At 39.6% G+C, this 13,744-nt stretch overlaps 1 protein-coding gene across 2 annotated transcripts in view; it reads right to left on the bottom strand.

Moving 5' to 3' along the window:
- The window catches only part of SPOCK1 (SPARC (osteonectin), cwcv and kazal like domains proteoglycan 1), a 289,273-nt gene that overhangs the window by 56,764 nt on the left and 218,765 nt on the right, over positions 1 to 13,744 (bottom strand). For both annotated transcript variants that reach the window (XM_066977321.1, XM_066977322.1), the window contains one exon: positions 6,279 to 6,393. In XM_066977321.1, coding sequence (XP_066833422.1) covers positions 6,279 to 6,393 — 115 coding nt within the window. The remainder of the gene's footprint in view (positions 1 to 6,278; positions 6,394 to 13,744) is intronic.

The raw sequence follows: 13,744 nt of genomic DNA, 5'->3' as shown, positions 1-13,744 counted from the left end.
ATCTAAGAGAAATGAAAAAAGTTAATCTTCCATGCCTTTAGGAATGGCAAAATAAAGACTGATCTCCTTGTGTGAAAGCTTATAGGCAAACAGTAAAAATAATAGTCATAATTACTATTATAATTATTATTTACAGATACTAGCTAACTCAGATTTACTTGGATAAGGCTGCTTCATCATGTTAACAAATTAAAAGACTGAACTGCAGAATTCATACAGAAAATTTTGGAGCAAAAAATCATACCTTGAAGAGTTTAGAGCTAATCCTACTCCTTACTGAAGTCCAGGACAGGAGCATATCAGTGTCAGAAACATGCAACACTGTCTGTATTCAACATTCTTATCTCTGTTCTGCACTGAAAGCCACCTTTTGGTTTGAATAAATATAATTTTTCCTCTGTAAATCAGAAAAAGTACCTCCCAGAGTTAATGAGATATACCAGAGTTTTGAAACTCTCTGTAATCTTAATTTTAGAAGGTGTTTGCTTTACTATTCCCTGAGTTTGAGACTAAAATAGTTCACTTAAACATCTACCCAGAAATTCAGTATCAGAACTCTTTTTTTTTTTTTTTTTTCAAGCTAAGGACACAAAAGGAAAAAAAATCCTGGCATTGTTAAATCAAACTCAAGAACCAATTTCAACTCAACCATGTTCATGACTCATACTTCACCTTCATAAACTTTAAAATAATGCACTCTCCAGTCATGAAAACTTCTGAATAGAAATTTTAAATTGAAATACTTGCTGAAACTGGATTTCTAAGGAAAGACTTAGAACTAAGACTTGAAATTCTTTTAGTTGTCAGTCATTCAGGCACAAGAAGTGATACAACTCATTTGGGAAATAAGATCATGATTTTCTCTGAATGAACTTCATGCACTGAGTGCTCTTTTTATTGGGGAATGGAACATTAGACCTTCTCATTCAGCACTCCCAACAGGGCTGTTAGGTAAATCCTAAGATTCAGATCCTAAACTGTACCCTAAACAAGATAGATTCTTGATGGAGCTTGCCAAGACCTATTTCTGTAACTTAAAAATGTTCTCTTGGCTCCCTTTAGAAATTTAAACAACACTCAGTATAATTGAATATATTTTCTTCTGCCTATTGACCTTACAATTCTCTTATCAAGATAATAGCATTTCCTTAGAAGTTGCCTTGGGCATTACTGCAAGGTCAAAAAGACCTAATGCACAGATAGGGATAAACCTAGTTTGAATTATTGCATTTGTTCGTGCTCCAGTGACTCTGCAATGCTGATGGCAACAAATCAAAATCGGTATGTTGCGAGTATAGCACTTAACTTTTTAGAAAACGCAAAAAGAGAGCATGATCAGAAAGAGACCTGAAATGTTGTTAAATCATCACCATCCTGCCTGAGCTACTACACTGCTAGCACATGCAACAAACAGGAGTCACACACCTGAGGAGGGAGCAGACAGAACCACGTTATTGCAACCAAGCATTCACATTTGCCAAGAGATGCCACACTGGTGCACAATGTTGCCTTTTTGATGAATACACTGAGAAAGAAAAAATCGATTTACTTGCCAGTAGGTTCTGGAAAACCCAAACTGGTTGTTTCTCCTGTGACGTCCTTTGTTTATGGAGGGGTTTTAGAAGCTTCAGTTAGTGCCAAATGAAGTTATGCTTGATGAGAACCCTAATTAATATTGCAGAGCTTTTGGAAAGAGGTGCTGGAAAACCATGAACAGACAAGACTGTCTTAAATAACTGCTGTCACTAAGGTGCTACTGAGAATCAGTTACAAGTCCTTTTATTTTGTTGAAATTATAGCCTTTTTCATCTTATATTAGATAAGAGGGTACATCTGCTCTGAAAGGGCAGCTGACCCCAGTGCAGATTACAGCTCAACCTTTGTCTCTGGGTAGCTGAGTTGGAAATCAGTGGTTAACGTGGTAGAGTATTGTAAAGCTGGGATACTGCTGTGAATAATGAAGCATATCAAGTGTTTTGATAAACCAAAGGAATCTAAATGGACCTCAAAAAGAAAAGAGAGAAAGCATTAGCTTGTCTTCTTTCCAAAATCTACTATTAGTACCCTCACAGAGTCCTGTTCTCTACCTTTCAGACAGCTGACTTAAAATTCCATTTTAAGAAAATAAAGAACACGATTATGCCATCTCTTCAAAGATTTGACTTCATGGTGGAAAGCTTATATTGTTGTTATTTGCCACTAAAAATTATTCTGTTGTAGTTTTCTTTTGCTAGCATTTGTGTTATTTTATTAACATCTCCATAATACCAGCTACCATTATAAAAGGAATTCCAATTTTAAACATGATTATTAGTGTTGATTTTCATCCTCAAAGCAGAGATGTTTTTGAAGGAGCCTAGGGAGGAGGAAGGAATACGACTCAGATACTGCAGTCAATTGTTACCTCTGAGCACATACACTTAGATTGCTTTTCTTTGATGCTGCTGCCAATTTTATTCACAAGCGTATAAAAAAAGGTCATGACATTTAGAATTACAGTACTCTGGAAATTAAATGTTCCTTTACACTTTTAATTTCTAAAAGTAATTTATTATGGAATAATATTTGAATATGATTGAATGAATGTGTGAAGATTAATGTGAACTGCCTTCAAATTGGAAGTTCACAAGCACATATATTTAACCTTGTTGTATAATAGGCATAAAAAAGTTTATGCAGTAGCTCTAAGAGCTGCATTTCCATTTTGCTGGAAGCATTTGCACTGTAATTCTCCTTAGTATTTTTCCACTAACACGTCTGTATGAAGCATGAGGTTTAGCTCTCTGTCATTTTCTACTTAAGATTATGCTGTATTTGAATGGATTTCACAAGCCTAGCAACTAAATAAGGAGTAGAAACAGAGTTCCAACTGTCGACATTGCTCTTTTATAGAAATTTTTATATAAGAAATCAATCTACCGGGCTTTATACTCAGTTCAGCAATATTAATGATACCAGAGTACTATACGAGGAAAAGAGAACAATGTGGTGTTGAGACTAGTGAAAACACTATGATACCAAGTGACTGAGTGCTGATCAGAAGCTCCAGACTGAGAGGTCAGGGGACACCACTCCAGTGTGTTATTTAACGTGGTAATTCGAATTCATAATTCTCCTATAAACCTGAGGAAAGTTGTCTGGCATCCAGGCTGTAAAGGGCAGATACACACGAGACAAAATCCCTCTTCAGATACTACTAAAATTGTACCTGGGTAAAAATTATACCAATATTTAGAATTAACTCATGTTTCTCACACAAACGTCTATGAGCTCTTTGTTATAAGACTGACAAGCTCAGAAATATTCAGTTTGAGACTCCATCACACTTGGTGGGCCAACTGAAGAGAGAACGTCTGTAGAAAGGAGTTGGAGGAAATAAGTTAAAGGAAGTCTTAATTGGTGTTATTGGCATGTTCAAAGATCCAGAGGAAAATTTAAGATAAATCAAGTTAGGAAGCCCTTTTGCTATTGATTATTTGAAGCTCAAGACCAAGTCTTTTGCGGACATTTCTCTAATGAAGCCCGTGGAGGTTTGCCCCCTAGCAGTGTGGTTCACATTGACTCCCTGAATTGGTAAACATGAGGCCAGGTGCTGCTGCTGTTTCACTTACTGAATGTGTGGGGAAGATCTTTGAATTGATCGGTTGCCGGTGAGTGAAGCCACTGTCTAAAAAGAAAAGCCAAATGCTGTGACAGATCCTGCACTGCTGACAGTAAACTTGCTATGCGTTTTTGGAGCTCCTGTGAATTTATGAGAGAAGCAGCTCCTCAGCCTGTTACCCCAAATGAAACACAGTGATAAACTCTTGCAAAAAGCACTGTATAAACTTCAGTGCAAATGATGTCATTATTTATGAATCCTAGGGATACTCCATCCCTATCTATCTACACCAGGAACAGAATCTTTCTGCCTCTGAGAAGCTGGATATCGCTCAGACAGAAACAGTCAAATCTGCAGCTGCCATGACTCCGTGCTCCAAAAAACAGATTATCAAGGGACAACTACCGGCAAACATGAGATTTCAGCACCTAATCCCAGAAAGGAAAAGATGGTGATAGAGCAAAAGATTATACAGCTATTATTTTTTTCACATATACACATATGCATGCACACACAGTCACTCCCTGCCCCTGTACAAGCATCTTGCTTATGACACTCTAATTGAACTCATAAGCAGCTCTTTTGCACACACATGATGCAGGAGATTACTAATGTCTTGTTTTGAATATTTCCATACACACCTGACAATGATTGCCCTCATTTCGCAGGTGACTGTGCTCCTCCAAGGGGGCAAAGCAGTCTCTTCGTGCCACACTGCAGACAGCAGAACTGAAGCATGTAATAATATCCTTGTCCTCGCTGCTGTCACCAGGGCAATGGCATGAGTACTGTTAGCCCAAGTGTGGCCTCTTGAAAATGCCTTGAGGAAAGTTGCTCCACAGATCGCCCAATCCATTAAATGAATGCTTTGTTGGCTGGAGTTAAAGTTTTGAGTCAAGCAAAACAAAAGCCTCGGTTTCAGAATATGTATACCCTGTCAAATTGCATTTATCAAGATAAGGGTTATTAGAATCTTTTTTCTCTTGTGTGAATGAAATTGTAAGCTTAAAATGTCACTGAAGATTTATTAATCTGATACTCTTTCTGATAAGGGCAAGAAAGAGGGCATACAGGGAGCAGCTTATGAGAAGAAAAGTATATGTTTTTGATGGACCGCAAGAAAGAGAAAATATGAATAAGGCAATTTATCAGTGGGTATTCTGTAACCAAAAGATTCAGGCCACATAAAGCAATATTACAGTTATATATTGATTTCAGAACCCTGCCATCTAAATACTTCATCTAAGTCTGATAGCTATGCAAAAAATGTCCGTGATTTGCAAACGATGGAATAAATCTGAATTTTCAAAATCTAAGCTGGAAAATTGCTGCTTGCTCTAGAAAGCAGATAAAGGCCTCATCCGAAAACCAGTGATACTGTGCTGGAGGCTCTGGAATATGGACCACCTCCATCAGGTTCATCAGCGCTTTCAGCTGATACAACAAGGCCTGAACTGATCAGAGGAATTGTTTGAACTTCTTGTTTTGTTTTTGTTTCTCTCTCTGCTAACTGTCAGAATGTGTCCATAGTGGGGAGGAGCAACAGCAAAGAGACGTTGGGTCAAACAGATCATTGTCAAAGCTTCATCTCTTTTGTGCTCCACGTGTTGTACACAAGACAAATAAACACGTTTCGTTACTTACCATGACAGAGCAAACCCTGTGCTAGTTGCTGCTGCAGCGTTGGAGCTACCGGCACAGAGAGCAGCCCTGCAGCTGTCCCTGCTCTAACCCTGTTAGCCCTTCTCCAGAGAGACATTTGACAACACTTTTCACAAGACCAGTACTCACTTTGCCACAGGTGCCCTCACCAGCACAGATGCCCTCATTTCAAGAAACCACAGCCACAGGCAACAACTTTTTCCCTTCCCCAGGGCCTTCCCCGTGACAGGGTGGCAGCTCTTAGCCAGAACCTGGCTGTGGCACTTGTCCTGCTTCTGTGGGACTTGTGCTTTCCCTCAGTGTCTTTTGCAGGAACTGATTCCCTTTGGATGAGGTCACTACGAGGCAGTTTACTCCCCTGGAAAAGACCTGGGGGGTGAATTAGCTCACCAGGCTTACAGACCTAAATATGGGACGCACCAGAGAGCTGGCAGAGGAAACGGCTGTTTGTACTGAGACTCCAACCTTTGGTTTTAGGTAAAATCATTTGCAATGTGCTTGTTGTTGTTGAAATGATTTCATAACGTACACAGATCTATTTAATGCATATTTGACTTCTAATAATAACAACAAGGGTAATAATGATAGTATAGAGTCCACGTAATATATATGAGTGAACATATGCCCATGCAAACTTAAATGACTTCTTGGTTAACTTGCAGGCTACAGATAAAATTTTCTTTTGTTTTTTAATTTACATAAAAAGCTATGAACTATCACGTAGTATTTTTTCTGCCTTCTTTTATAATGATTCAACATTTTTATTCACAATATTTTCACACAAAAATGAGAATCATGAGCCAGAACGCAGTTTTTCTATGAGACTCTGTCAAGTGGGTGTTAGTTTTGCAGAAGATGTTTGAAAGCATTGCAGTGTTTGGAAAAGTGTTAGTTGTACCTTACCATCTCCTCAAAAAATGTTCCATGTAAAATCTACTAGTTAAGATTTTTTTTTTTCTGAGACCGTAGCAGGAATTAGTTCATCTGCTATAACTGCATTAAGAGCTCAACTCACCAGTCTTCTCTGTCTTGTGTTTTGGGCTTTCAGGTCCTGGAAGGCAGGGGCAGGGCCCTTCACATCGAGCTGTGATGGTTTTGCCAGAAGTGCATGCATGAAACTCCAACTTGCACTGGAAATCATAAAAAAGCAAGAATATGTTTTGAATTAGGACAAGATATAAAAGCAGCAGCTGTGGATTAAATGAGAAATTGCATTTAGCAGTAATGACATTGGACAGATTGCAAAACTTCAATCTCTATTGAAAATGCCATTGTTTTTATTATCACAGTTAACAACAATAATAGCTACTTCCTATGCAGTGTTTTGCACGACATTTCTAAACGTGCATCATAAAATGTTATTATTCCCTCCTTAAATATATGGAATCTGCAGCAGAGAAACTTGAAACAACTTCTTCCAGGTCACCTGAAGGATAGATGACAAAGCTGGGAAGAAAATGCAAACCTCCAGCACCCCGTGTGTTTCCTCTGCACACCATTTTTCAGGTGTGAGCTCTTTAAAGGGATTGTGCCTTTTATCACCTGCATATCAGCTAACATCACTACCAATTTTTAGTTTGGTTTTTCAAGGACCTGGGAGCTCCCATGGAAACACCCATGAAAAGATTCCAATCCTTGCAACAGGCAGGACTGAAATGAAACATCTCTTCTTCAAAGAAAATGCTCAGCTAAGAGACTCAGTCACTTGCAAATGAGACTGGTCCTTCAACACGTCTGCTTCTTCCAACAAGGATGAAATTTTAAATGACTCCAAACAATGACTATAAACTACCCTGTTAACAGCACCATCCCTAAAATTAGCTATCTGTCATGTGATCAACTCCAAAAATACAATAAAATCGTAAAATGACTGAAGACTGACTATGAGCAGTACAATTCCCTGTATCTGCATATTATTGCTGTTTCCTTTCCCTTCCCTAAAACCTTGGCAGATGGGATTTACAGCACCTCTTGACAATCACCACATTCAGGCCATTTAGGACAGCAGGACATGTGCAGTATTGGACGAATGAGATGATTCAGGAAAATTAATATTGCAAAAGTGTGCCAGTTAAAAAGCCTTGATTTACAGCATACTGGCTATTCATAGCCTTTGCTGTTTGCATTACATAAGTTTTAGTGCTGACTTTCCCCTAAGAGCTTTGTGCATGTGTAGCTGTCCTGTTTGCAGCTACTGCCTCAAGGATATTTTCCCTAGACTGTGCCCAGCAGCGTGATTTCTGGAAACTGGACTAATGTACTAATAAAATGGAGTGAAAGAGAACAGAACACAGAAGCAGGAACAAAAATGTGCAAAGCATTCTCTCTGGCTTGATACCTAATGAACTGAATTCAATCCCATTTTTTTTTTCTTCTTCAAGCACTGATTTTACCAGAACAGAGTCTGAGGGCTTTTAATAGATGGGGGAGTTGTGCCTGCAGCACTGAGGCTGGCACTCCTCCCTACAGAGACTGCCTCCTGCCAGGAGAAATGGGAAATGCTGGGCTGCAAAATCCCTTTGATAAATCTGAGGTTTATGGCAGATTAATTCTTTTTAATTTAAAATTAGATCAGCATGCTCACACAGTATGACAAAATGCATTTTGAAACATGCAGCTTCTTTAAAGGCCAAAGGACATACACCATAAGACCATGGTGTTACCCAGTGAAGCTGCAGTGGGCAACCAGAGCTGCTATAGCAACAGCCACCGAACAAAATCACAGCATCATCTTCTGTTATTTTGGTACAGTGGAAGCCAAGAGAAGAGAACAGGATGTTGTTACAAGATAAATGCCTCCTGCTTTGAAAATACTGCAAATGCCTTGGCTTTGCCTCTGTTTATTTTTGTTGAAAGGGCTCATCTTTGCCCAGGCTTTAATCTAGCAGCAGGAGCCCATTATCCTGTGCCTACATCCTATTCTGTTGACATTATCTCCCAGACATTTTGAACATCAATGCACTCTGGTGGTTGCATGCTCCGTGTGATGTTCTGCCCTTCCAATTTAGAAAGTGCATGGACAGACACAAACGTGCAAGCTTAACTTGCACTTTAGTTATTTCTTGCAAGACTGCTAGGGATGTAAGTACTTATTTTTCATCTGTCTGCTCCATAAGCACATTTCCTTAATCTATGCTGTTTGCACAGAACACAAACGCAACAGAAAGCATATCAGAGGGTAAAGAGGCCAGGAGGAAGGAGAATACTGAGTGCACGGTCCTGAAGATGATGACTCTTTTTCTGCAGTGTATTCTGATAGTCAATAAGTTATTGAGAACACAGCCATAAATCTTCTTGCAGCTGGAGTTGATGATTTAATCCCTTACAGAACATTAATTAGTTACATATTTTATTATGCATAATAAATGTAAATTATGTATCTAAGCGTTAGCAATTATACTTCAAATACCACCTTTAAAATGGTAAGGCCTATTTCAAGTCCATTAACATATGTAGTTAAGAAAGAACGAGCTTTATACTTGGAAACAGCAAGGCAGGTTTTTCCTAATCTTGCTTTATGATTTATAAAAACGACAACTAAAAAGCTCAAAAAAAAATTTGCTTAAAACAGGCAATCTCTATGATCTGAATGTGCATGGCAAGAATGAGATCTGAGCTTGAAGAACAAAACAGTGCAGACCTGAGTACATTTATGTTTACAATTAACCATGGTGAATTTCAACCCTTTTGGGATGTTTGGTTGTTTATTAATAGAACTGGGGTGGCAGCGTGGTGTTGAGGAAGGAAGATGGAAGAACTCCATGGTTTTAAGAATTAAATTAGTATAATAACTGGTTACATTCCAGCATCTAATCACCTTATGTAGTTGTTTTTCCCTTTCCTAAAGAAAAACATGGAGATGTCATATTTGTCACGTGATGTTGGGCTTACTCACTGAAATAAACCAGGCAAGAATAACCCATATGAATTGCTCAACTTTGGATTAAATGACGTTGTCTAAGTCAAAATAAGTGATACTCGGAAGCAGAATAGCCATGGAAAATCTCTTATGGAGCAATAATGAAGTTTTTGAACTACTCTGCTGCTGGATTGACCGTCTAGGAGGAACCTGTTGGCTTTCCCCAAACCATGGAAACTATATTTCTAAAACACAAATGCCTGCTTTCCTTTACCACCCGCATCTATTTCTCTCATGAAAATAAAAAGACACAAGGTATAGGACAACATACTTTAAAAAGTGATCCAAAATATCGCAGTCTTTAATACCAAAGGGACATTATAAGCTTTGCAGACAGAAGCCATGGAGTGCCTCGCAGTGATTCTATGCGATTCATTAGGAGCAGTCCCACAGTTTCAAGTCCCTCTCATTTCAAGGGTCCAGCCTGATTTGTTGTAGGAACGGGTATGCCTTGAATCTTTGCTGAGCCTGCCCAGCTTTATGTTTCTCTGCTACCTCCCTGGTGTTTGAACTGCATTTGTTTACTATGAACCCCAAGGCCCACATAAACATCTCTAAACTATTTTACTGCAAATGGAAAAGCAGCTCTGTTATTTGTTGCTAAACGTATAAGGAGATCAATAAAATAAATGAGGGGAGAAACGGTTGAACATATTCATGGAAAATTCATAAATTAATTTATTCAACTAAGATGTGGGAAATTATTGCAGAGAGTGTTTTGGCTAAAGTGTTCCCCTGAGAATCGACTACTCGTATGATGATTCCCTCTTTATTGTCAGTGAATCTACAGCAATGTGTTTTGCATAAGCATTCACATCTGAGGGAGAAAGAAAATAGCTACATAAAATTTATTCCCAGCTATTTTATTCTTGTCTGTCTCCAGCCCGTGGTCCCTGTTAGAGGAGAATCTAGATATTTCTTTATGATGCAATAAAACAATATATCTCTGCCTCTCTTTATTCTGGTTTTTGAATGTTGGCATCCAGGTTTTGATCTAACCTGCGCATAAGTAATAATGCCAAATAAGCTGCTGCAATTTTTTACACGAGTGTATATTTGGCTAATGAGTATCTACATGGGTAGTATAGTACAGCTGTCACACCACATCGATGCCGAGAAGAGCTTTGCTTCATGAAACAGAGAACTTGAGTATTTGCCTCAAATGCAACTAAGCCAGCAATGGGGGTGAAAAAGGACAGCAGCGTTCAGGCAAGTGGGCAGCTGCTGGCCATCAGGAGTGTTGGTGCAGAACAGCCAGATGAGCCATGCCTCAGCCAGTGTTGAGTGACGTGCACCTCCACACCCTTCTACTGAGCTGCGACTCCCTCTGGGGCAAGGCAGCAGCTTGGGAAACTTCTCCCTCCAGCAGGCAGCAGGTACCTGGCTGGTCCAGTCTGAAAGCAGCAGATAGTGGCCCGCCAGAGGAGGGCAGACAGGAGCACAGCAACACTAAATGCCCACAACAACATAGGTGGACTTAGCGCACACTGATATTTAATGCATTAATCACACATCAGTGGGATGAAGACTGATATCTCAGTAATAACAGGGCTGTGTGTTTTTTCATCATGATTTTAATTACAGTATACACAGGGCAAATACAGTCAGATTCTAGATCTGAGGGCACCTTCCATTGGGAATGCAGATGTAACTGAGAATTCTGGGGTCACTCCTGCTGTGATGGCCTGGGATATGTTACTTGACCAAAGATGCTACTGGTTTTAGAGACATGGAGAGGACAGACAAATGGAGTGCTTCGCTAAGGCTCAGTATCCTGGCTGATCTCACATCCTTGCTAATTAACAACAGGAAGGAGGATGAGAAGAGAGCAACAAGGCTCAGTGCAATAGAGGCTCCGAGACCTTGATTTTAGTTGGTCTTAACGCAAAAGTTTTAATACAAAACCTATCATTTCAGATTTCTTGTAGTTGTTGTTCTTGTAGTCTCTCTAAAAGAAGATGTTAACTTCCCCACTTATATTGTTTCTGTCATTAACTGAAATGTGAACTAAAAAGCAGAGAAGACAGATAAGCATATTATCTTTGATGGAAGCATGGAGGAACCAGCAGACAATATCCATAATGAAGATAAACTACTGTGAAGTCTCCTTCTCAAAAGACAGGCTGAAGATTGGAATGGGAGGTTAAACTTTATAGTATACTAATTAAAATGTATGTTAAAAAACTGAAATATTACATTTTACGAATAGCAGTGGCTCTAAAACTCGATTATTGAACAGTGCTCTTGCTTGGAAGGCACTGCATCTTCTGTAGTGCCCTGCGGCTTCTTACATTTCCAATGAGAATTATTTCAGCGCAGCATTTGTTTTATGGTGCATCTTTTGTTCGCACACAATACAACTCTTCTAAACTTCAGATACAAATAACAAAAGCTCATATTTTCTACCTTATCTTTTACTCAGTACCTGCCACCAGCAGAAGCTGAGACTTCCTGAAATTACAGCATATATGTTTTTAATACAGAGTTTCTTTATATCAGTAAGTTCTCTTACCTATCTCTCTTAGCAGATAATTAGAATCCATTGGAATTCAGACACTCATTTGAGAAGGGTTGTTTGTTTACATGCTTTAGAGCAGTGCTTGCCATTGCTTTCTTAGCTAGGACTCTTATCAGTAGTTTCTTTATAAGCCTCTGCTTCTAGTTTCCAACATGAGGAAAAAAATAGCTATATTTGGAACACCCTCAATCTAAGAGACTATCTTTTTTTTTTTTTTTTTTTAACTTGGGACAATAAAAAACAAGTTCAGTATGTTTTCTTCAGCTCACAAGAAATGTCATATGGACAGCCACTGCATCCTCCTGCTGAAAACTTCCATCACAAAGTGTTTTAATGGGAATTCTGCAAACTTCTAGACTCTGTAAAACCTGAAACTTGCCTAGATGGGGTGGCTGGAAGACAGCAAAGCCAGTCATGTGCGTTCATGTTTGCAAACTAATGCTGAGATCCTGACGTGAGGCTTGAAATTGAGACCCTTGCCACTTCTTCCCCCACCACAGGGCGCTGCTGCTCCTGTAAGGCAGAGCCTTGCCCAGGCACCACTGCCTGGGGCTGCACTGGGAGGAGGCAACAGAGCTCTGTGCTCTGGAGCAGGCACTGAAAATATGGATCAAGCTCTGTCCCCAGGACTGATTGCATGGATAGGCTTTATAATGACTAAAGTGGCTATTCTGTGGCAGGGCTGCATTCCTGCTCGCTGGCATAGACATCTCATTTCTCTGGGCACACACTTGCTGCTCCTTCTGTTCAAAGGGTAAGCTGCCTACTGTGGGATGTTCTGCCCTGCTCCAGGATGGCACTGACTGGTGTTACTGCAATAAAAATAAAGGGGAGGCTGGAAAAAGGGTTTTCTATTAGAATAGAAACCAGGCTAATATACAGCAGTTTGCCTTTGCAATAAAAGCTCTACAAAGATACCTTAAAAAATAGAGTTTTAATTAGGAGCTCTGTTCTCCTTATGAGAATACATAGCTGCTGCTATTAATGGGAGTTAAACATGCATGCTGGTGGTGGAATAAACTCTAATTAACACAATCTATTGTGTAAATACATACGGAGCCATTTTTAAAATGTGTGCTATCTGTAAACTTTGAAGCAGATGTTATGTCTGATTGGCTCAGAAATCCCCATTTCTGTGAGAAATGACATGAAGGACCTCATTATATCTCAGGTAAACAGCAAATATTTGAGAAAGTCTTTCACTGCATGCTTAGCTGCCAGGCTAGTGGTTCATAACCTGCTAGAAAAAGAGAACAGTCTCCCGGTGTGGGGTCAAGAAGAAAGAGACCGAGATTCCAAGGCAGCGATATTAAATGGGATGAACAGATTTATGCAGGTGAATGCAGGAATGCCAAAAGGTCTCATGCAGCAAAGCTCCAAGGACCACAAATTGCTCCAAACTCCACAGCTCTGCCCTCTGCAATCCTGCAGCTCTAATGAGGGAGAGCTGCAGGACTTTGCCCTCAGGGTAAAATTAACCACAGAGCAGAGTGGTTAGTGCAAGACCTGGGCAATCTTTAAATATCACTCCAAGTCAGGAGGTCACATTATTAATACTGCCAACTGCAGGTGCTCTAAGCACATGGTTCAGGTCTCTAAAATCATGCTTGTCAATTTTAAGATTATAAAATGTAACATTTAAAGTCAGCTAAATTTTATCAAGCCTGAGTAAGATGGGATCAGTAAGTTATGGGATTTTGACTCTTACAGCATTAGTGTAAACAGCTGACCACCAACTCCTGAGCAACTGGAAAGACAGAAGGTTCATCTTCCAGGAAGAGACAATATTTTCCCTTCCAAGGCTTCAGAAAATAGTTGAATTGCAAAAGGCAGCTCTCATGCAATTCATCATGGTATTAATTTCATATTTTCTGGCCTTGTACTGTAACTAGAACCAGTTTCAACTTGATTCAAGAGAAGAGCAGAAGGCACTTCCTTGTTTTCACCAATTAAAATCAGAGTTGTTTTAGAAAGCGAAGAGCCTGAGTGCCTGTGCGAGTAGGTCAGCAGAGGGTCAGCTCTGCTCTCGAGATGAGTTCATGCC

The sequence above is a fragment of the Anser cygnoides genome, chromosome 14 (genome assembly GCF_040182565.1).
Source record: "Anser cygnoides isolate HZ-2024a breed goose chromosome 14, Taihu_goose_T2T_genome, whole genome shotgun sequence".
NCBI classification, from domain to species: domain Eukaryota; kingdom Metazoa; phylum Chordata; class Aves; order Anseriformes; family Anatidae; genus Anser; species Anser cygnoides.
Note: the sequence above shows the minus strand (reverse complement) of the source record. Positions and strands in the feature narration are given on the sequence as shown.